General features: G+C 50.7%; 9 protein-coding genes across 9 annotated transcripts; 2 read left to right on the top strand and 7 right to left on the bottom strand.

The window, feature by feature from the left end:
- Window positions 1-913: 913 nt before the first annotated feature.
- Window positions 914-1,339, bottom strand: Aud_003753 (uncharacterized protein; the record flags this gene model as incomplete). Its single annotated transcript, XM_043288700.1, has 1 exon — window positions 914-1,339. The coding sequence occupies one exon, from the start codon at window positions 1,337-1,339 to the stop codon at window positions 914-916; it is 426 nt and encodes a 141-aa protein (XP_043144635.1).
- Window positions 1,340-4,054: 2,715 nt separating this feature from the next.
- On the bottom strand, window positions 4,055-6,903 carry Aud_003752 (dihydroxy-acid dehydratase; the record flags this gene model as incomplete). Its single annotated transcript, XM_043288699.1, has 3 exons — window positions 4,055-5,780; window positions 6,550-6,744; window positions 6,791-6,903. 3 exons carry the CDS (start codon window positions 6,901-6,903, stop codon window positions 4,055-4,057), a joined length of 2,034 nt encoding a protein of 677 aa, XP_043144634.1.
- Window positions 6,904-7,713: 810 nt separating this feature from the next.
- Window positions 7,714-8,585, bottom strand: Aud_003751 (uncharacterized protein; the record flags this gene model as incomplete). The annotated part of the gene is made up of 2 exons (XM_043288698.1): window positions 7,714-7,967; window positions 8,444-8,585. 2 exons carry the CDS (start codon window positions 8,583-8,585, stop codon window positions 7,714-7,716), a joined length of 396 nt encoding a protein of 131 aa, XP_043144633.1.
- Window positions 8,586-9,450: 865 nt separating this feature from the next.
- On the top strand, window positions 9,451-9,803 carry Aud_003750 (uncharacterized protein; the record flags this gene model as incomplete). Its single annotated transcript, XM_043288697.1, has 3 exons — window positions 9,451-9,559; window positions 9,612-9,726; window positions 9,773-9,803. The coding sequence occupies 3 exons, from the start codon at window positions 9,451-9,453 to the stop codon at window positions 9,801-9,803; spliced, it is 255 nt and encodes an 84-aa protein (XP_043144632.1).
- Window positions 9,804-9,861: 58 nt separating this feature from the next.
- Window positions 9,862-12,332, bottom strand: Aud_003749 (LipA and NB-ARC domain protein; the record flags this gene model as incomplete). The annotated part of the gene is made up of 6 exons (XM_043288696.1): window positions 9,862-11,397; window positions 11,444-11,755; window positions 11,802-11,864; window positions 11,911-12,154; window positions 12,209-12,273; window positions 12,330-12,332. The coding sequence occupies 6 exons, from the start codon at window positions 12,330-12,332 to the stop codon at window positions 9,862-9,864; spliced, it is 2,223 nt and encodes a 740-aa protein (XP_043144631.1).
- A 304-nt stretch (window positions 12,333-12,636) lies between these two features.
- On the bottom strand, window positions 12,637-14,024 carry Aud_003748 (TDT family transporter; the record flags this gene model as incomplete). Its single annotated transcript, XM_043288695.1, has 5 exons — window positions 12,637-12,786; window positions 12,835-13,120; window positions 13,166-13,462; window positions 13,510-13,878; window positions 13,936-14,024. The coding sequence occupies 5 exons, from the start codon at window positions 14,022-14,024 to the stop codon at window positions 12,637-12,639; spliced, it is 1,191 nt and encodes a 396-aa protein (XP_043144630.1).
- A 374-nt stretch (window positions 14,025-14,398) lies between these two features.
- Aud_003747 (intradiol ring-cleavage dioxygenase) lies at window positions 14,399-15,502 on the bottom strand (the record flags this gene model as incomplete). Its single annotated transcript, XM_043288694.1, has 1 exon — window positions 14,399-15,502. The coding sequence occupies one exon, from the start codon at window positions 15,500-15,502 to the stop codon at window positions 14,399-14,401; it is 1,104 nt and encodes a 367-aa protein (XP_043144629.1).
- Window positions 15,503-17,627: 2,125 nt separating this feature from the next.
- Aud_003746 (arabinan endo-1,5-alpha-L-arabinosidase) lies at window positions 17,628-18,868 on the bottom strand (the record flags this gene model as incomplete). Its single annotated transcript, XM_043288693.1, has 4 exons — window positions 17,628-17,763; window positions 17,833-17,918; window positions 17,971-18,447; window positions 18,602-18,868. The coding sequence occupies 4 exons, from the start codon at window positions 18,866-18,868 to the stop codon at window positions 17,628-17,630; spliced, it is 966 nt and encodes a 321-aa protein (XP_043144628.1).
- Window positions 18,869-21,477: 2,609 nt separating this feature from the next.
- On the top strand, window positions 21,478-23,366 carry Aud_003745 (putative cytochrome P450 monooxygenase; the record flags this gene model as incomplete). The annotated part of the gene is made up of 8 exons (XM_043288692.1): window positions 21,478-21,495; window positions 21,559-21,651; window positions 21,706-21,775; window positions 21,846-22,238; window positions 22,299-22,467; window positions 22,519-22,623; window positions 22,675-22,942; window positions 23,034-23,366. 8 exons carry the CDS (start codon window positions 21,478-21,480, stop codon window positions 23,364-23,366), a joined length of 1,449 nt encoding a protein of 482 aa, XP_043144627.1.
- Window positions 23,367-23,368: the final 2 nt, after the last annotated feature.

Below are 23,368 nucleotides of genomic sequence, written 5' to 3'. Positions count from 1 at the left end.
AGCTTGAACCGCAGTCATTACCAGCCTGAAAGCTCCAGTGCAAGGCGACTATCCTGAGACATAGGTGTAGGAATTTGTCTCAAATGATAGATTCATTACGGCCATCTATTAAGAAAGTGGTGTTTGACAAAAGTTCGAACGCGGTCATGGGCATTTCAACGCGAGACTCCCGATATATCTCCTCACGGAGGAACCTCGGGAAGATCAAGTAGGTTGTACCATGCAGAGAAAGACTGTATAGTACCGACGCGGAGTAAAATATCGCTGTCGGTATGTGCACGGCATTGGTTTGATGTAGGGGGCGGCAATATCCATGCAGAACATGTGCAACCGGGCCATGATATTATTCGCATTTGCGGTGCTGGATGGCAATGAGGGATTGATTTCTAGACTGCGTGTTGGAGTGCAGATTTATATGGCTCCCAAGAACCCTGGCGTCCGAATCGTTTGACATTGTCGAAAATTACTTACGTGATCTTCTTGGCTCTATAACCCTGGTTAAGCGCGGAAGCTTTTGGATGAGGAGCAACACACCTGCAGATGATCGAGTTCTTTGTAAACTTGTTGCATTTCTCACAGTGGAAGCGTGAGCTAGGTTTCGAGGCCCCGGTGGAGTGTATAGGAGCTACTAAATGAGCTACCTTTCTGAAGCCGGTACTATCTGGGTACAGTATTCCCCCGGGACTCCGTTCCCGTTGATATATCGTAGCAAAATATGTGAAGAATTGTACTAGATTCAGTACCTTAGTTTCTCTACCTAAACCAGAGCAAATGTATTCTTATCCATCCACTTCACAGGTATGTTGAATACCACCTATGCAACAAGATCAATCTATGTAACCGTCAAATGGCCTTCATTCCATTTTCCCTTGTCTTAAAGACATCATCCTTCAAGCAGCATCGTGAATACGGTTTAGAAACACCAATGATAGCTCGACGAACAAACATGGCAATCACTATAGGTGCGACACAAAGCGTGGGTATGACAGCGCGGGTGAGAGCAAGAAGCAGCCGCATTATCGCCCCTAGGAGCAACATCGGCCTCATCGTCCAGGTTATCGGCATGGAATTTTCTCGCTGATTCCATGGAGGCGTCTAATTCCTCACAGAGGGAGTCAGACGTAACGGCCAGCACAGTGCCATCGTGGTCGAGCAGGTAGTAGCCGCCGTTTCTATCGTCCACGGTTCCCATGGGATATTGGTCTGCCATGTCGTTGAGTTGTTTGCGGGTTTCGAGGACAGGGATTCCCTCCGGGATAGGCACGGTGTATCTGGTTGTAGCCATAGCGAGACCGCTGGTGATGAGAAGGGAGAGAATGCTGATGATGCTGACTCTCATTGCGAGTTCTGTCAATGCTCTGAAGGACTTGTAATAGATGAGATTTCTTAGACGGCGTATGCAGAATCAATGGACCCAGGCTTTTGCGAAAGATTTGGGTGAAAAGTGGAAGCTGTGATAATGCGAGTAGTTTAGACTCTCGCTCCCCTGGCCTTTATACCCAGAGAATAGCTTGATTAGGCCACCCATCTATGTCGTATCTAAATGAGCGGTCACCGTAGAAGTGAGTCAAAAACCAACAGAAGCAGGGTACCGCATCCAATCCAAGGGTTGTATACTGGTTGTTCATTTATGGACGGATCCCTACGGAGAATCTAAGCCAGGGTCAAGTTCACTAGATTTGCCAATATCCAACAAGAAATATAGTAGCGTCTGGAGGACCACAATTGGACAGGGATGTCCTCGCAAAGATCTTACATTGGACGATAATGACTAGCTTTAAGCTGGTTGCTTCGCCTCGGATGTAACCTCATTATCAATAAATACCTCAGAGCGTATAATAGTATGTAGTGAGGCAGTCGTATGCATTGTTTCTGAAAGCCCATGATCATAATCCTAGGTGAGGCTCTGGCCGTTTAGATTACTTTTCGTACATTAAGTCCTTACTAATTGCGTTAATCCTGAGTTATCTGCACTTTCTATTTGGTATGTATACAGTCATCCGCAGAGTTATCTATTTGCTTTCGTGTTTCTTATCTTATTGAAGAGATTATTTATCAGAAAAGGGATTGAATAACGTACCTGGTGGAGTCGATCTAAGTGTAGTACTTGAGCAATAGCTAACTAGAATACTGCGACGACAATGGTGTACACGGTTCCTTCCCTGGTTCCTCCAGCATATAAAGAGTATGTAACTTCCTTTATTTATTAAAGAGGAGGACTGTAACAGACGAAAAGAAAAATATACATTGCCATATATATTCACTACCAAGAAATGTGTTGCGTAGGACATGCGCTTCAGCAAATCAAAAGACATGGTGGCAGTCGGGTAGAATATCAAGTCTAGAGATGAGAAGCAAAATTATGCACTTAGAGAGAGAAACGTATAACAGTATAAGAGTTCAGGGGCAATCCTGCAAACTAATCAAACATCACTAACTGAGTAGACGACGCTGTGCAGAGAATCAGGGCAGAAGGCTCAGAACAATGGCAGAAAAGGTGATCGATAGTAGGGGTCGTCACATTGCGAACAACAAATCTATTGGCATAAACTCCCAAACAGACAAGTATAGACACCATCAGTAGAATCATATCCAAAGACTCGAAATTTTCCTACACCAGCTAGTGCAATTCCTCATGCGACGAAGAAGCGACATCGGCATTAGCACCTATGAAAGGCTCATTCTCACCAGTTCGTTCAGTGTCAGAGGACTGCGAAGCCATATAAGGGATATATTAACCAAAACCCAGAATGATTTTGTCAGATATGGAAAAGCTCACCCTGGCGAAGAAAAAAATGCCACTGACCAGTCCGTTGGCATTCTCATATCTTTGCAGGACAGTATAAAAGGGTTCGAATATTGAAGAAGGGCGATGATGGTGGGATGGGTGACCAGTGGAAGGCAGTGGAAGGTACGATCGGCCGTTTGTATCAGATATGTGAGAGCCAGGTGTATAGTTGAGATGCCCATTTTCCTGGTTCTCGTCATTCGGTCGGTGATGGACTAAAGTATCAATGGAAGAGTTAGAATAACCCCGCAGCACAAGATAACCAGCGGAAACTAAGATCGTACCAGGTAATGGTGAAGCCAAATCCTCGGGACTGGTTCCTCGGCTCCACCACTGCCGGAGCCGTTGTTTGTTCTGGACCGCGAACCAAATGCCAGGAACACAAGCAATGAATAGACCTATGAGAGTAATTATCGCCTCGGCTGATAAGGCCATTCTGGAAACAGTTGGACAAAGACACTGATCACACTGTTCCAAACTGATCCTAACTGTGCGACTGATTCAGTAACAATATGAGCAGAATTGAGGATGATGGCGACATTCCTTCGATATATATACACAGCGCTGGAATGAAGTGGCCACGGACTGTGCAAGTTCAAGGATTGAGAATTTCCCAGTCGTATGCGACGTTCTTGAAGAAGTTAGGTTGAATGGCACCTGAATTGCTAGCAATTTCCACCATGAAGTTCTTGACTTACGACCCCCTGTCGATTTACACCCGGGTGTAAAGCGAACAGGGGTTATTAGTCACACGGATGTAGAATGATAGGAGGCTCCCTCATAGAAGCATTGGTTAATAGCCAGTACTCAGCATTATATAGCCAATAAGCTTAAGTATTTTGTAAATAGTGGTCTATAACTCCTACTTTACTTTACTTTACTTTACTTTACTTTACTTTACTTTACTTCATTTTTAACTAGAACTATCTATCTTACACTTACACTGTGCTCAGCAAGCACAGACTACTTAAGAGTGTCCTATCCAGAGGCCATGCCTGAGATATATAGGGACATAAAGCTTTCTATAACTCTTAATTCATTTACCACCTTTTAACATGATTACTCTGTCAAGAATTTTAATATGCAGTAGCTGTGTGATTATTGCCCTAATGTCTTCTAGAATTAAGAACGACAGGGATATGCGGCACCATCTTTAGTGGAAACCCAGGGTTCCTGGGCATTGAGTTTCCTCAAATCCACCTAATTCCGTGCCAATCCATCAGATAATCGAAATGCTTATATTTACACTCCACATGGGTATAGACATCAGAGTGGCCCATCAGTAACACAGCCATGGCTAGCATCACTGACAAGAGCAGCATACTTCTTCAGAGTGCCTGCCTTTGCCCGAGGTTCAGGCGCCTTCCATTCCTTCTTCCTCTTCTCCATCTCTTCTGCGGATATACCCAGATCGACAACTCTCTTCTCTGCGTCGATAATCACCCGGTCCCCGTCTTTGACCAAAGCGATCGGACCGCCCTCCATTGCCTCAGGCACAATATGACCAATGAGGAATCCATGACTGCCACCGGAGAAGCGGCCATCGGTAAGGAGGGCGACGTCCTGACCCAGACCTGCCCCCATAATGGCGGCACTAGGCTTGAGCATTTCCGGCATACCAGGACCACCCTTTGGCCCTTCATATCGGATAATGACAACGGTCTTCTCCCCCTTTTTGATTTCTCCTCGCTCGAGGGCCTCAACAAACGCATCTTCATAGTCATAGCACTTGGCAGTGCCTTCAAATAGGAGACCTTCTTTACCAGTGATCTTCCCGACAGAGCCTCCGGGAGCCAAAGATCCACGCAGAATTTGAAGGTGACCCGTCGGCTTGATGGGATCGCTCAGCGGCCGGATGATGGGTTGATCCTCAGGGAAATCAGGCCAAGATGCAACATTCTCTTTCATTGTTTTACCAGTCACAGTAATGCCAGACCCGTCAATCAAACCCTCCTTGAGCAGGAACCGGAGTAGGGCAGGTGTGCCGCCAATCTTGTACAGGTCATGCATGACATACTTGCCAGATGGTTTTAGGTCTGCCAGGAACGGCGTCTTGTCTGACACGGCTTGGAAATCATCAATGGTGAGTTTGATGCCCACAGACTGGGCGATGGCAATCAGATGCATGACTGCATTGGTGCTTCCTCCCAAGATATTGACCACGATCATTGCATTTTCAAATGCTTGGCGAGTCAAAATATCCGAAGGCCTGATGTCTTCCTTCAAGAGGTTCTTGACCGTTTCTCCAATCTCCTCACACTCCGCTTTCTTTCGAGGATCTTCCGCGGGACAGCTACTACTGCCCGGAACCGTAAGCCCGAGAACTTCGATAGCTGTGGCCATAGTATTGGCAGTATACATGCCACCACACGCACCACTTCCGGGACATGCATGGCGAATGATGTCAAATCGCTGTGCTTCATCGATCTGGCCGCTGATGTACTGGCCATATGACTGGAAGGCGCTGACCAGATCCAAAGTCTGGCCACCAGCGCTGCAGCCAGGCTTAATACTACCACCATAGATCACAATGCTAGGACGGTTGACCCGGCCCATGGCTATAACGACACCAGGCATGTTCTTATCGCAGCCTGGAAGCGAGACGTTCGCATCATACCACTGCCCGTTCATGACCGTCTCAATGCCGTCGGCGATGATCTCACGACTTTGCAGACTGTATCGCATACCACTGGTGCCCATGCTGATTCCGTCCGAAACTCCAATCGAGTTGAAACGCATGGGAACTAGTCCTGCCCTTGCAACCGAGTCGCGTACCAGCGAGGACAGGTCCATCAAGTGCATGTTGCAAGGGTTCCCCTCAAACCAGACCGAGGAAATTCCCACCTGGGCCTTGTTCATATCCGCTTCCTCCAAACCAGTCGCATATAGCATCGCTTGCGAGGCACCCTGTGATTTAGGTTGTGTAATTTTGGACGAAACTCTGTTCAATTTGGCATCGGCATATCGATGAGAGGTGGTGGAGAGGAGACGACTGTGATTGTTAAAGTCGAGTCAGCTTAAGGTCCAAAATAAACAAGAAAATAAAAAAAGAGTCGAATGCATGAGAGTTCCGTATACTTGCCTATGGACTTGTTTTCTTAGTTGTGGTTGACGGCTCAGCATCGGAACCCTGGACTGAAGAGCGTGTAGAACCATGATGATTGTTATTGAGACGACGAAGAAAGAAAAGATCAATTCAGATACCGCTTTTGTAGAAACGACCGGCTTGTGTCTATTTTCAAATTGGACTTCTCGATGTTGACAGAGAAGTCAAAAACAATTGAAGAACGTGGTCATTGAAGGGGATGACTCGGTCGCAATAGGAGCAGTCAAGCAGATGGCCAACTCGTGGCCTCTGGCCTTTGAACATATCAGCAACCAATGATTTTCGAGATATAAATGGCATGCTCTGTCTCACCATCAATAAGATTCTTGTTATTGCAAGCAATGGGCACTTGTTCGTCCAATCATCGCCAATAAATGCCGTTGATACCTAGACACCTGGACTGCTCACAAAGGTTTCCTTCGGAGAGAGGCGTCAAGTCCGGCGACCCACTGAGATGCCGTCTGACGCTTAGCACGGGGACTAGTAGGTAAACTTGGCTTTACTTAGCCTGTAAGGCTCCAGATTGACTTTCGGACCATTCTGTGGCGTCAACGGAAAGAAAGCCGAATGGTCTTAAACGGCGTTGGTGCCGCTGGCTGCAATTATCAGAGTGAGACGACGGACTCCTCTTTGATGAGGCAGTGGCAGGACGCACACGAGTCCAGAGTGTCCAAAGTGAAATATCGTTCCACTTGAGAGAGCTTTGACGGGTATGAAGAGTCGATCCGAAGAAACTGCACATCCGCTGAACGCAATATCCGAATCCACGTATGGCCAGAGAGGGACACTTGTGGTGCGTGTCACATCCAGGCGCTCATTCAGCGGGCTGGCCCCCAGCTTCCCATGGAGTCTGATGATAAAGTTAATCCAATCCAAATTCTATCCCGACGTCCGACCTTGCGTATCCCGTCGACATCCAGTCCGAACCGGAGGCAGATTTCGAGCGACCGCGGGAGAGGGCTTGCGGCTTGGGAGGGGCTAGTCGGGTTGGATACCCCTCGACAGCCATGATTGGACTTGAAGGTCAGTATTCGATACCGTATTGTCATAGGGATAAGACTGTGGATTACATCCGAGTTGAGACAGCATGAATGCGAGCGGCAATTATGAAGACCACCGCCGATGACGACCACCGGAGCCTCATGCAATACTTCGTGGTTCGTCAGAAATGGTGACATGATGGCTTGGAAGTTCAGTTGCTCGAAAAGCTTCTCGACAAATAAATTCCACGGGGTCCCGTCTCATGCAGCTGGGCTGTCCTTCCTATGCTCGACGAGTCTAATAGAGAATTATTGGATCGAACGTGATCTTGCAGGGAGCTCTGATATTGTGGGGGAGGATCCAATGCAACCGACATCAACTATACCAAGAAGGTCACGAGGCTCAACAGCAGTACAGGCAATTAGATATATAAAGGTTATATTTCGGCAGTATGACATCTACTAGTTCCTTGCACGATCAAGCCAGGTGGCCACATTGCTGGCGGCGTCGGCACCTCTTCTGCTCGACCCGGTACGGTTGCACAGTCCCAGCATACCCCTCCCATCAGAATCCATTGCGATAATTTATCTGCTTAGCTATATTTAAGCGGGATTACAGACATGATTAGAATACATTCATCCTATGATTCTGTAATAACGCTTTGATCTGTCTGACCCTAGCCCAAACAAACCCAAGACAACAGAAGACGGGCATCAGCCGGCACTCCGGGTAGCCAAACATCACAAGGTAGTAACAGTACTCATGATGCCTTGAATTGCAAGAGACAGATACCACAGGTGACTGGTCGACTCCTCGCTGACCCCGCCTATTGCGTGCCTTAAGGGAACAACCACCGGGGCAAATGGTCGCCCCAACCCCAGTAGTTCTGGGCGCTCAAAGGATGAGCTTCACAATGGCGTACATCTTCGGGAGTTACGCCCTCGGGGAGATCGTCCGGATCATAATACATGATTCCTAGACGTCCGCATTCTTCCTCGCTGGCGCCTGGGGCGGGAAGCAGAATACCCCATGCGACGGAGGTCGATCCGAGGAGTAAGATGAGGTTATGAGGGAGCTTCATGCCGATGCTTCCTAGGTTCGTAGCACACAGTCAGTACCTCTCTATCATGTAGGATAAATGGAAAGGTTGAGGGACCTGCTTGATATTGAGTTGATTTTGTCTTCGTGAAGGCAAGTTGTAACGAAACTGAAAAGACGAGACGCAGCGGTTATCTATATCTTTCTACTATTTGGATATTATAATAAGTTAGTCACTAAGAGGACACATGGCAAGCAGCTCCTCCATATGTAGCATTGACTCATTGGTTGGGTTTCTCTTCTACCTGGTTGGGTGCTCAAGCACGGGGCGGTGCAATACTATGGCCATTAAAGGTAACCCCGACCAGGGTTTAGAAGCTAAGATAGATTGATAGACCAACGACTAGGCAGACACATATTCTGTTGGGCTGTCCAAGACCCTGGCCGCCGCTAAAGTATTAGGCTGGTTTAGACTTCCCAACGTAAAATCCTGCCTCTACTTCATCTCTGCTAATCCGCCCCGTACTTACTTTGAATCACTGAGGCCTGATTAATAGATAGATGCTGATCCCAGTCATTGAGCGGTCGTTCCCGTCTGATACCGCACCCCAGACTGGCGTTAATCCGGTCAGCTTGGTGTAAACTGGCCTTCAGATGCTGTCGTGTGACCATGTTGAACCATCCCTGTAGCGCATATGGTGATACTACGAGAATTTGAATACAGTCAAGACTGAACGGACCACTCACTGCTGAGATGAAGCATGCAAGACTAGAAGACCTCCGTGGGCCTTGTTCCTCGTAGCATCGCCCTTTTTCCAGCAATTCTTTCCGGAAGTATGACTTGCCGCTTTGCGTGTGCAAATATAAAGGTTCATATTATATAGTAGACCAAGTAGCATCACCGGTTTAATCTAGGGGTATTTTATTCTAATGATTATGAGCCTGAAAGCCCTTATCTGGGACCCATGATTAACCACCTCTCAGGCTAATGTACAGCACAATACATGCATGGCACATTAGATATGTAAGCCTTTAGTACGCCAGAGCTTTTGTTAGTAGTGAGCTGTGAGCTGTGAGCTCAATCAGGGCTCTTGTCTTCGATGTGTTTGTTTTGAGTCGTGCGAATTGAGAGATGGTCATTAATACTCCATACAGACATGCTCTTCTAGGTTATTGCTAGGTTGTTCAAGGTTAGTCACTAATGCATGCCCGTTGATCTGCTATTCCCCATCTACTGTGTAGTAGCCGAAGCCAGTAATGACATCATGGCTGATATTACCATGCCTAACAAGCTAATCAAAGGCCAAGACCTCGCACCGACCGCCCATATCTAAGCTCAGTCTACCCCACTGTTACTATCCAACCAGACTGCACTAATTAATGGAGGCGGGTCAGCACATCCACAATGACGCAGACCACTGCGGGAGAGCTGATCGACTGCCGTACAACGCTATATAACCCCTCTACCCTGATCTTACCTTCTCATCCTCCATCTCAATCAACACTTCAAGAAAAACAAGCCCTATCAGAAAAGAAAATGGACAAACTCTCCGGTCTCGCCTCCAAGCTCGGTGGAAGCCACTCCGCATCCGGCACCCAGACCCAGGGCCAGCCACAGGGCGAGCAGAAGGACTACGTCGACAGGGGTAATATACACTCCTTACGGAATGGATTGATGGACGTTCGCTAATTGTACAGGCCTCGACTCCGTTGAACAGCGCTTCGGCGGCGGCAAGGTCGACCCTGCCAAGATGCGGTCGACGAATGAGAAGATCACCGATGCCGCCCGGGGCCAGTTTGAGAAGGCTACTGGGTATGTTCACTGCCTTCATATAGAGTACAATGGCTAATTAGAGCAGGCACAAGGTTCCCGAGAAGTTCTCTAACTGATTTGAGAATTATGTTATGATTTGAATGTGATATATCCTGTCCATAGCAAGAAACAAGGCTAGAAACGCTTCTTCACAAATGAATTCAGTATCCCCTCAATCGCCGACCCGGAACCCCGGGACGAATACTGCGTAAGTAGCATGGTATGCGTGCGACACGTCTGGAGATTCATCTGCGCCACCTCCGGAACGGGCATTCCCGCCATCTGGTACGACTCCACCAGTCGCTCGTAGTACTTGTACGCCTCGGTATACTGCTGCCGGGCGAAGTGCAGCTGCGCCAGCATATCCAGCATGGACTGCACGTCGGCGCTGTCCTTGCCCTTACGCGTCTCCGCCCACGACAGGTACCGCGTCAGCCACGGCCCCGCCATCTGCAGCTTGTTGTCGTTGGTCCCCGGCATGCTGAACGCGATGTAGTTCCCTCCGTCGCTGTGTAGTGAGTACATGATGCCGATGGTGGCGACCAGGGCCATCGACTCCGGGTGATCAGGCCCGAGCGTTTCCTCTGCGATGGCAAGAGTCCGCCGCAGTGTTTCCGACGCAGTTGTGGAATCCTGCTGTAGCATCTGGAGGATCCCATGCAGACGCAGCGCACGCAGCGAAAGCGGATGGCGCGGCCCGAGGAGATCGGTCACCTCGCGCGCGATCTTGCCCGTTTGCGCCGTGGTGTTTGCGATCTCCCCGCTGAAGCGCATCTCCAGGAGCTTCTCTGCGTGTTGTGTGCGCGCCGTGATCATCACCTCGACGATGTCGAGCGCGGAGGCCAGCACGCGGATGTGCTGCGGGCCGAGAACGCGCTGGAGCGCCTCGTGGCGCTTCTCGGCGATGCTGATCGCATTCTGCTCCTGGCCGAGATTGCCGTACGCCATGCTGAGGCGGCGGCGCGTCTCCAGCGTGTCGAGGTCGTCGTCGCCGATGCTCATCTGCTGGCGTGCGAGAACGTTGGCACACACCGACTCCGACTCCTGGTATCGGCCTCGTGCGCAGAGGATATCGCCCATCAGGCTCTCGGCTCGCAGGGTCAGCGGGTGCCGGGGGCCCAGCGTGCGCTGGCCCTGGTCGGATACCCACTTGCACCATTCGGCTGCTTTGGCGAGGTACGAGGCCTCCAGGTCGATCTCGGCGAGGTGGTAGCCCACCTCAATCGTGCTATTGTGGTCCGGGCCCAGCGTCCGCAGGTGTTCCTGGAAGATGGCATACTCCAGGTTGCGGGCTTGATCCCAGCGCCCGGCGTTCTTGTGCTCGGCGGCTTGAATGGAGCGCGGGTCGCTGTCGACCGCCACGTACATTGTCCCCACGATGCGTTGGCCGGTCGCCTGGGGGGTGGCACTAGGGTAGGGGGAGCTGCTGTTGGTGTGCATGCGCGGAGGTAACGGCGGGCCCGGATTGGGCGACGTCGACGGTTGCGGGATGTATCCTTGTTCGGCGACGAGGACTTGGTCGACGATCTGCTTGATGTTGCCCTTGATGAGTTTGTACATGGGGCCGCGCGACCCGATTTTGCACATCTGCGAGTGGTCGGCGTCGAGTTTGAGTCGGGTTTCCCGGTTACCGGGGAGGCCCAGCACGGCCGACTCTTCGTCCACAACCAGCTGCCTTCTTTAGACCTTGTTCATCCACCACGAAGGAGAGGCTTACATGGCTGACGGACGCCGGACCCGCACCTCCAATCAACACCTCCTTGCCCTCCACGAAGCTCACGACCCGATAGTCCTCCAGCTGATGACTGAAACGGCTAGACATCTGCCGCGTGAAGAGGGAATTGTACTCGAGACAATCCAGCAGCTCATTACTCGCATGTCCTTTCGATACGAAACGCGCGACCTTGGCAGCAATCTTGCCGACTTCAACACCCTTGGCTCCGCGATGTGGAGTCCCAAAGAAAACGAGTCCGCATGTCGCCAGCCGGATCGCCGTATACTTGGGATCTTCATGCGCATTGAGCAGAGCCTATCACATCAATCTCAGTCTCCTCAAGCTTTGACAAGCGGCCTACCTGCTTAATCACCAACCCCCCCAAGCTGTGTCCGATAAACACAATCTTCGGCGGACGCGTATTCTACCATCATCAGCCTCCGCGCCCTGTCAAACAAAGCTAGACATACCAGCTGCGGACTTCTCTCCATATCAAGCAAATTCAACAGCGTATTGGCATGATCCTTCACACTCGCCGTCGACATGGCCTGCGGATTCGTCACGTTCGAGTTGTACCCATACACAAACACCCGCGCGTGGGGTATATCCTGCGGCAGGTAATCCCTCGGCCAGAAGGTGCCATTCTGATGGCGCCATGTTTCGTAGGGATGGTCACTTCTGCCGCGGGGGTTGAGACCGTGGACAAAGACGAAACTACGGTGTGTATGTCAGCTTCTTTCCCGCTCATAGGGTGAAGGGGATTCGTACTCGATCTTGGATTGTGAGGGAGGTGTATATACCTCCTCGAGGAAGGGGAATTCGTTTTCGGTTTCCTATTCACATAGCTTAAAATCATGTCTAGTGTGTATGGAGGGGGGAAGAGGCGTACCATGATGTCTTGGGGAAAGTGACATGAAGGAGAGTCTGGGAGGGGCAGAAAATGAAATACGCCCGTCTTCAGCCGCACGCGATCCGTCATCCATCCCACCATGTGATATCTCAGTCGCAGATACGAGGGGCCAGGTCGGTTGGAATTTCCAATTTCCCTGTCAGCACTACTGTGGTGATATCCGGATTGACCAGGGTTGGATTGGCTGTGTCTTGCTTAGCGCGGATGCAAGAGGATAGCGGGGTTTCCTAAACGGAGTAAAATTGGCGAGATCTATATCGAGTCAACTATGCACTACGGACTTATATCATGCCTGGCGAATAGACGCTTCTGCTGGATCCTCCTTGCTCTTTAGATTCTGCAGACAAGGTGCGTAGAAGAGACTCCCTTGCCATGCGCCGTGCAGCGTCCGGGCGGCCACAACCAGCCACAGGAGGATGACGGCCACACTGAGTATCTATCTGGTTTAGTAATTGAAGTTTTCTAAATGACGATTTATGCTTACCGTTCCAAAAATCTTAAAAAACATCAAATCCAGCTGCTCACCCAGCAGGAGGGTGTTCGCCGCATACACGCCCAGCGGAAAGGTGAATCCCCACCAGCCCATGTTGAATGGAAACGGGGACGTGTGATAGATTGTCGCCAGGGCAAAGACAAGCCATATGAGCCCGAAACTCCACATAAGCAGCGAGATGAACAGCCCCAAGGTGTATGCGACCGATCCCGCCACGGGGTCAATCACCTCGTGAGTCTCGACAAGTTTGCGCAGAACTTTCCCAAGATACAGAATCCTATCTCGTCAGATCGAGTTGTACGACGTGAAAATAACGGCTTACCCAAATCCCCCGAATCCCAGCGGCCCCAGCGGCAAGAAACAACTGACAATCGTCTCTCGGGAGGGAAGCTTATGCACCGCCAGACGCTGGTAGTATATCACCAGAATGGTCATCGCGAGAGGCGTCCCCATTCCCCAGAGAATATACGAGACGAGTACGGTACCCATGGCATGCTGCGGATCTGGTAAGATATCAGCAACCTCCGCACCTGTCCCTGCCGCAACGATCGTCGCCGCGATGGGGAGAAGCTGCAGGGCGGTGATGCGTTCAAGCGACGTAATATACGTTTGCGAGATCCTATCGTTGTCAGCCTTTTCCCGTTGGATGAGCAGCGCTGGTAATACAGAATGAATGACAGCGACACCGTCACCGACGCAGCCGCCACCGCATCGACAATCCACAACACCCATGCCACCGTCCTCGCCCAGTCCCCCCAGGCCGGCACACAGACGAACACCCACATCTCGATCAGCGTCGCGAAACCCATCGGACAGGTCGCAAGGAAGAGCGAGTTCGTCGGGTCCTGGATCATCACTGCCCAGATCTCAGGGTACAGCGTGTACCGGAGGATGGACATGCAAAGTACTACAGCAAAGAGAATGAGGTTGAGAATGAAGAAGACGACGGATACATAGTGCAAGTATATGTGCCCGAATGGGATGATATGGAATAAAATGGCGACGATGCCGGTGCCCATAGTCGTGGAGAACCATCTGCGGATTGTCAGTCAGGTGTTGTGATGCTTGCGCCAGCCGAGTGAGCAGACTTACGATGGGCTGAAGTGGCTGACCACGCGACGCCAGCCCGCGTGATATTTGAGGAAGCTTTTACTTGGAGTTGGCTTGGGACGAGATTCCATTTTTATGGACAGATAGTTACCGATATTGAAGATGTTGCATGAAATTCGTGAATGAAGTTGGAATGTGGTACTGATTAACCTCGGCCGAGAGGAGACCTTTTCCCGACGCGGATATAGCCGATGCTGGCAGACACTCCTTATGTCCCAACTTTGATAGTGAGTTTCGAGTATCAAATATTTCGCATCTTTAGTGATTGAATTTAAGTTCTGTACATAAACACAAGCACAAATAATTTAAGCTGCAGAGTGGGAAACTATCGCCGAACGAGTGACGTCCTCTTAACTGTCAATACATACACTTGAACAAACCACAATTCGCACCCGCTATAGAGAGCAGTGACTCGTCTCTGAGATATGTATCAGGCCCATGTCGCTCAGAATCCGCCAGGTCCACCACCCATGCCACCAGAAGGACCGCTGCTGCCGCTGCCAGGACCACTACCACTGCCACCTGAATTACCAGATATTGCCTCGCTGCCGCTGGAGGTGTAGACGAAGCTGTAGTTAGGCGTGTAGGTTGCTGTCAGGTCGACCGCCACAGTGACCCAGCCCAGCAAGCCATCTTCCACACTGTCCCCGAGGAGAACGTAGTTGAACACTGGATCCGAGGTGGTGCCAGACGTCTCGTCCGAGAAGACGCGGTCTTCGGCGTTGGTGGTCTGCGCAACAGTGTTGGTGCTATAGGGGGCGGTAGCTTCCACTTCGTCGATGAGGGACTGGTCCCAGAAGAGTTGGCCGATATGGGGGACTGTGCCGCCGGTCAAGGTGTTGTTGGAAAGCAAGGTGGCATTCAGATGGGCGATGATGTGGTGATGAGTCGTTCTGCCCGAGTAGTGGCCGGGGAAGAGCGTGTTGAAAGATACCACACCATCCGAATCCGTCTTGGCTATACCACGCAAGAAGGTCTCTTCCAGAATGGAGGTGTCCGCGCTGTTGCCGTTGCCATTGCCGCTCACGCCAGAGTACACACCGGTTGCGTTGCAGCTCCAGGTGTCAATGTACAGGCCCTCGACGGCCTGGCAGGTGCTGACATCGACGAACTGAATATCCAGCACAACGGGGACACCGGCCTGGTCCTCGATAATGCCCGAGCGGATCAGCTCTCCACTAACCCAAAATGGGCCTGTCTCGCCCTCGGGGTTGAGAACACAGGTTCCAGTGCTGCTGAAAATTTCTGTCTCGTCGGTCGAGGTCGTGTAGTCGGCCGAGGACAAGTGAGAGGTGTTGAGCACGTCGTCAGTGTCACGAACGGCTAGCTTACGGCGCCGGTACTCGCTGGCGAGCTTCGCACGGCGAGCAATGGCGCGCGCATTGAGACCACTCTCATCGAAAGAGCGCGCACACAGCGAAAGACCGCGACGGACGTGCGCCTTGAACGCCAGCAGCTCGTTAGATGCCCGCTTCTCCTCGTGGCCAGGATGAGCGGACACCAGAGAGGCTCCGAGTAGACAAAGAGAAAGAACTTGCTTGAGCTGCATCTTGAGGTTTCGGTGATATGAGTAGCAAAGTATCTGGAGGATCGTGTAGTGAAGAATCATGGACAGCCGGTGGACTGCGAACCCTTTATATAGACGAGCAGCTGCCATATGGAGGAGCGATTCACGTGCTTCCCGTAGAGACCGGACAGAGTCCAACATCAACCGTCGTCCTGGTGGTCACTATTCCAACCCCGGCTCAACGCGTCGAGTGCTAGGCTTCGAGGAGTAACACCGTCCGATGAATGACAAGCCCCGGACTATCTAATGCATACCCGTTGCTTCTTCCAATGCCAAGAAAAGCCAATACAGGATATCTGCTCATTCTCCAAGAGGCAGAAGCATCATGGTGAAGATACTCCGCTGTGCCAAGACAGAGAGTCGTCAGTGGGTGACGAATACCCTCATTTAACCTGCATGTCCACAGCGGCAAGATCTGCGCACTGGTGGAAAACAGAGTAGCTTAATCAATGTCCAGCAAGCCGATTCTGCTGCCGTGGCAGTCGACGTAGTGATCTGCATCCATTCGCCGAAGGACCCAATCGTCGTCTACCCATTATTATCACCCAGGGGATTGATCAAACGTGCCTGACGATGGCCTGAGCGCCTCATCAAACGGCCGAAGGCTCCAGCCATCTCATCCAGTCAGCGCATTTGGCCGAGGCAATGTGACGGACAAAACTAGCTGGAAGCAACTGTTTAAAGTATAGATATGTGCGCTTAAATGGCAAATGTATGCTGCAGACTCAGCGCAGGTGTAAGAGCAATCACATCAAGTAATAGCCAAAGGCCTCTGTAATGAGGCATACGGATACAGCCCAATTGAGCATCAAGCGTGCTTCTCCTGCCGCGCTACGTTCTCCATTGACTCGCAAATCTGCGTACTAGGTATGATTGTTTTCGGAAGTCTCCCGTTTCGAGATGAGGATAACTCCAGGTCTATTCCCAAACACGCCGCGAGTACTGAGTAATAACCCCGCTCATTGAGATTGGAGGCAATTCTTAGTGTCCTGATGCATTCCTCTCGCAATCAGCCACATGCAGAGTCATTTGCAGGTCTAGACGCGGACACACTGCGCCGCTACATGTCTTCACGGTCATCAAGGCGAATAGCATTCTGGTAGATATTAAGCCGTCACAAGGTGTGGATAATCCTTCGTTTTCGGACGTAGTCGCTTGTCAAATGATAATGCTCTCATTCGCCAGAGAGTCCGTGAATGAAACGGTACTTCCGGCTACCTTCCGCTTCAGTTGAGCAGCAGAGTCAACATCCCTGTAGAGGCGGACGCATCTCCTTGTGGAACTGTTCATCAGGAAGTCTTCGTCAGGCTGGGAATGGAGATTCCGTCATCCTTTTCTCACACTCATCGATTCTGTTCGACGATTTGCTGAGCTCACGACCTGCTTCTGTGGGGGAAGACAAGGGTAAACAACGCAGTAAATCAGAGAATGGACACAGATTGCATTCATTGTTTCATTACCCGATTGACCATCATAATCGCATCCAGCAGCTCGCTTGCCGGTGTAAACCTGTATCCGAAATGCGGTTCTCGTTGCCCCAAATTTGAGCTTACGAGCATCGATCTAACCCTGTGATCCCCAAGGTGAGCAATTATCCTTGAAAATATTTGCTGGGAATGGGGAAATTTGTACCTCAATTAAACTGCGCCAGGACGAATGCTATGTACACCTCATTATACTTATCAGGAGTAGCGATGGTACTGGAGTACGGCCCTAAACTCCGTTTCAAGATAGTAATATGGGTTGGGCATGGCTAGAATTTCTTTCTGCATTATCGTTTAAGTCTCAAGTAATGTATGAGGTTGATACGACGAATTCCTTAATGTTCAGTGTAGCCTTAGGTGACCCTGGTAGATTCTGGCAGTGAAGTGAATTGGGCTTGAGCAGGGCAGAATACGGATGGTCTGAGGCAGTCCAATTGCGTGCCCTTCCCTCTGCACCTGCTCAAAGCGAATTCTTTCCACTACGAGGCAATTTCCATCTACATCACTTGGTCATCCGCGCATGCATCCTTCATTCGATATATGGGAGAAGATAACGCGCATTGCTCAATGACGTTCAAATACTTCAAGCTTGAACCACGAAGTCTGTCCATTTAACCACTTGCTCATACGACTGGCCATCCGCTGGAGAAATTAATCTTATTCCATCCGAAGCGCTTCTGGCCGTCTGCATAGCCAATCGTGGTATCGACATAGTGGTAGTAAAGGATAGGGCCAAGGCTTGGGTCAGTGAAGACACCTCTGTGGGTGAAGAATTAGCATCTTGACGCTTTTTGCTGACGGATCGAAATGTGATGAGAAAAGACATACTGTCCACCAGGTCCATATACAGTTCCGTGACTTTCGAGGACAACTGTGCCGCCGCCATTCGTGCAAGCAACACCGCTGGCGTCAACCTGGGACAATATCAGCTTTACAAAGTTCGAGGTCTTTCCTGTGTCTACTTACGAAATTGCCAGTCGCTGAGGTGGACCGGCAGACTTTGATCTTATATTCTTGTCCGGATGCCGGCCTGGATGTGTCATAGCCGCAGCAGATACCGGCAGAAAAAAAGAGATAGTAGTAACTGCCATACTTATACAAGAACGCTCCTTCGACGGCATGGGTCCCTGAGGGGTTATAGGCGATATTGTAGGACCCAGACGCCACGACCGTTGCGGCCGAGTTCATCGGTGCCTGGTAGATGTCATGCCAGAAGGAGCCAAAATTCATGTAATATTTTCCCCCATCGTTGAAGAGGTTGCCATCAATCGCATTGTATGGCTTTGAGGAGCTGGATTGGATACCCGTCGAACCATGGTCGGTCCATGAGTTCAAGTCCATGGTTGAAGATGTTGCAAGACCGATGGCAGAGGATTGGGATCCAAAGGTCGAGACTGAATAATACACATGATAGACGCCGTTGACGAGGGAGACATCCGGTGCCTACATAGTTCGAGTCAGACTTTATCCCCGGAGGGGTGCTGCAGCAATTATCAGGTAGACTTTGCCTTATAGGCAGAGGATATAGGGATGGTCAGACGAGAGATCTCGACTGAGTGAAATGAAGAGATATGCTGTCAACTGAGGAATTACTAACCCAAAGATCGTTTTTTCCATCCAGGTTGATCGACGACCCACTCGGTAACACGGAGCCTAGCACGGTCCATGGACCTTGAATGGAAGAGGATGACGCATAGGAGATCTTATTGCCAGTAGAGAATCGAAAGTACTTTCCGTCGGACTGTCTTCGAATGAGGGCAGGATCATGAACGTTACAAGCACCAGAACATGACCCCGGGTTGGCATAGCCATGGACCAATGCTACCAAGCAGGACGCTACAGCCACGAAAATTGAGGAATGCATGGCTACTGAACAATCTCAAGTCGGTCCCATGATGGTGGGAAAGAAGCATGATACGAGAGACAAGCACTTGCTATATATATGCGTGCGACTCCACCGATGGCACAGCTGGCGAGTTGCCAAAGCACAAATGAACTATTTGTGCAAACCATTTGTCCGTTTTCTGCTCCGGTGGGAGGATCTCCTCACATTAAGCTCATTAAGGCTGTCACACTCGTCAAGATGAGCGGATGGTGGAGGCTTATACTAACAGGTGCTGAGTTTCACCTTTCCCCTGCTCCGTGTCAGCGGTCGCTGGGCACGAAAAAGGTCGGTCATTGCCCGTGATAATCTCCATCCTACGCCGCCAGCATCCGCAACAATCCAGATTTGTTGAGTTGTATGCATTACTTGATCGTGTCATTCTCGCACGCTAATCCTGGCAGATCAGCCGACATCTCCACGCTGCAGCCGGCACTCTGCAGAACACAAATTTCCCGGGTTGCGGAGAAAAATGCGGGGTGAATACTTCGATCCTTCGTCCTGCTCTCTCATCAGAAGTCCTTCGCAATGCAGCACGTCGGTAAAGTGTGCTTGCCTCGTAATTTACCAAGTAACGGGGCGTTTTAACTTGCTTAGTCCGAGCTGCCACGGTCGATAGTTGTTGCGTCCACCAGCCACAGGAGGAGTTGCTGTTTCGGCTGTTTCAGCACCAGCTACAGTAGGAAGTAGGTATCCACCAATCGGACAGTCCTTTTGTGAGTACCAAGCTGCCGGTAGTTCAACCGGATATATGATGCTATCACGCGGTATTTGGATGGGCACAAAATGACAGTATCGCCAGCGGACTCGGCTACTGCATTTGGAGTACGCGCGATCAATGAACTCACTTCTCACTATCGACTGTCCCCAGACAAAAATGACCTGCCAGACTGCTAGAAGAGAGACATTTGCAACATCTTGGCAGGGGAATGTGTCAGTCTGCCGAACACAGATCCACCGGGCTGCGGGCCTTTACCTAGCGTTTTACCCCACCAATGGTCTGTTTTGTCTGGCCTGTCTCTCGCCCTGAGCAAGAAGACAATCTCACCAGAGTTGTGCGGAAATTAGGTTGTGGAATATCGAGTCCCTCCCGCATCGAAATTTCTTCTACTTGGAGGATGAGGTCGTTCGACGTGGTAAGGTCGCGAGCAAGGTCCCTGGTGCTGCTGGATAAGCACGCTTTCATTTTTCTTTGCTTTTGACTGGTGAGAGACTCGAGTGCTCCTCAGGTAGAAGGCAGCTGGTCATACAAAGTGACGGGTCTTATCGGCGTGGTTGAATGGAAAACGAGCAGGTTGTGCGGACATTCCTTCCCTTCGACCCCTTCTTTGTTCTCTTCTCACTCGTCAAGGCCTTTCGAGGTCATTATTCTGTTGAGCTCAATGCTGTCCGGTTCGGTCATACGTTTGGATCGCGAGACAAGTACTTGGAATCTAATTTTAAACCTCGCTCCCAAGAAGTTGCCTCATCGCCAAGATCTATGCTTCGATCCGTGCGCGATCCTATGCTTGCGCGCAATTCTACTCGATTGAAAGAATGTGGATAGCAGACCAGGACTCAGAAATAGAAATGAGACATGGGCTCCCAGACCTCTTGGTTAAGTTTAATGGTCAGGCAACAAAGGAACAAAGCAACAAATACCGCAAATGGGAGAGATGAACGAGATCTTGCAAAGCCGCGAGAGCACTTTTGAGATGATCCTCAACGTTCCTCTCACTATTTCAGTTCATTACTTTCGGGCCCAGCCAGCCACTCCAAGACAGCATGTGTAAGTTGTCCGCTGATATATCAAGTTGTGGCCGAGACAATATTTTGGAAAGGCTTCAGCAATAGTCGTCGGTTCAATAGTCTGGACCTATCTAAAGAGCATTCAAATACACAGTGCGGAGTAATAACACTGCATCGATCTTCCAGGTCGACTTACTCGACTTACCCCTTGATGCGCAAACTCATCTCCTTCCCCCATCCCTACGATGAAACGCAGGTACAATTTCGCCGCGGCGATGATCATAAGCTGCCCCTTGCAGTCCCAAAATTCTTCCCAGCCCATCTTTTACCAACTTTATTCCACTGGAAATCCCAGCTTTGCAAAAGAGGCATCGATCAGACAGATTGGCCTTGCACAGGGTGTACGAACACACTAAGCCCTCCGAGTCACCCCCCGACGAGTCTCCCAGCTTGCAGCAAGATGGAATCCTTCCTCCAGTAACTATCCCGTGCATTCCATGCCCATCACAATCAGCCCAAGGCATAAGCTTCCTCACCCCTTGCTCCAACGTGGTATGCCAATGCGTATTCGCTCTCGTTTTAGAAGTCTTTCAGCGCAGGTCTGGCGTTACATGACACAATCCTGCTATGTGGTGTGGATGAGATCCAATGAATCAACTTTGCCGTGCATGTATACTCTAGTCGGCCGCGTGCGCACACCCCCTTGGCCACATCCCTTCCTCCTTCCTACTTCCGGTAGATATGGAGGGATAAAAAAAAAGGGTCTGCACCGATTTTCAGAATCGCCCACTGGACGGAGATAGGAAGCAATTTGTGCTTTCTAACCAATTTCCGCAATAACTGGATTCCAGTTCTCTGTCATTATGGAGGCTGTGATTGTGGTAAGATTCCCTTCGTTCTCACATTGACGGACGTTTTTGTACTAAGGAGTCGTCTCGCTGTAGGCATCCGTTCTCTGCGTTGCCTATGCCGTGTACTACGTATATTTCGATGCTTTGGCCAAAATCCCCGGGCCCCGATTAGCGAAACTATGCCCAGTGAGCATGCCATGTCCTATCCAGCGTCTTCAAGGTCAGAATTGACAAAGGCAGTCGTGGTTAATTCGTGTTCTTTGGTCGAACAAACTCAACCAAAGCATACAGGAGCAGCACCAGAAGCATGGTACGCCGATAATGCCCTTTTCTTCCCCTTATCTCCTGCACTAGCTCGATAAACCTGACCGCGGTTGAAGGCGATGTTGTGCGCCTCGGACCAAGTGAACTCTCCTTCTGCTCCATCAGTGCCCACGACACCATCTATAGCGCAAACTGTGCTTCCTTCATCACATATGGAGCATTCGAGTCGGCTGTCGAGGGTCTCTGCCCGCCGGGAGTCAGCTTCGTAAGCTATCACAGCCCAGCGGAACAGAAAGAGTTGCGGAAAGTCTTACACCCAGCCATCCGTCTCGCGGTCACAGGCGGTCTTGAGGCCCACCACGAGAGACGATTTAATGAGCTCGTGGCTAGGTTAAACATCAAGCCGGGCACCCCCATATGTGTCAATCTCACCGGTCTCCTCGAACAGTTGGAATGGGACCTCATAGGCGACGTGGGACTGGGATACCCCGTCCCGGAAAGCATGAAAGGTACCATGTGATGACCATTCGGACCGCCGGTAAATGCTAACCAAGGGGGTTCTTGGGCAGACAACTGGATCGGCCAAAAAACTCACCAAAACCTGATCGGGGTCGGCTGGGCGCTGGGTTCGTTCCTTCTGAGCCGGCGCGGACTCAAGATGCTCATTGATAAATTTGGCTTTCTGTGGATACCGAAGTTCCTAGATCCGGCACACCTATCTAGCGTTGCACTGAAGCAGTACGTCTCGCTGGCGGGTCATGATATAGCACAACTGACAGGTGGACACAGGCGAGCTGAAGGCACGAACACGTTCGTTTCCCAAGCAATACCATACAAGAACGACAAGTATCCTCGATTGGTCGAGCAGATGTCTAGCAACGTCACTGGCCTGATGTGAGCCGCGACCGCTTCAGCCACGGTAGAAAAAGTGCTAAAGGTTCTCAGTTATGCGTCTTTCGAAACATCCGAGTCCTCCACCCGGGCGATCCTATGTGCCCTTATGCGAGATCCTGTGCGCTACCGCACTCTGCAACAGGAGATCCGGTCGACTTTCTCCGCCAGCAAGCCCATCACCGACAGCCAACTCCTAGGGCTTCCATACCTCACTGCGTGCATCGACGAGGGCTTGCGACTATGGCCCGGCCTGAACGGGCAATTCACCAGTCGGGTTTCGACAGGCGCGGTGGTAGACGGGGTTTACGTTCCCCCTGGAGTAAGTCGCATGCATTCATCTCCTTCCTTGTTTCTTCTTAATTACCCTGCCGTCTTCCTCGGACCCCCTACTGACAGGATTTGACGAGTAGTGCTTAGTCTCGGTGGATCTGTACACTCTCCAGCGCCACCCAAGATATTGGCACGAACCGGATACCTTCAAGCCTGAACGCTGGTTGGACCCGAAGAATCCAGACGAGAAGCGCGCCTTCCGGCCTTTTTCCATAGGACCCCGCTCATGCCCGGGCCGGCAGATCGCGCTGCAGAAGCTTCGGCTCACCATCGCCAAATTCATGTTTTTGTTCGATATGCAGTTTGTCAATCCCCATTTTGAGTGGGACCGAGATGTGCCGTCGGGTCTCTTGTGGAGCTCGGTCGAGGTCATGGTACGGATGTCGCTTCTGGAACCACCAGAGGAAGCTTGAGT

Source organism: Aspergillus udagawae (genome assembly GCF_001078395.1).
Source record: "Aspergillus udagawae IFM 46973 DNA, scaffold_2, whole genome shotgun sequence".
In the NCBI taxonomy this organism is placed as follows: domain Eukaryota; kingdom Fungi; phylum Ascomycota; class Eurotiomycetes; order Eurotiales; family Aspergillaceae; genus Aspergillus; species Aspergillus udagawae.
This window is presented reverse-complemented; position numbering and strand designations above follow the sequence as displayed.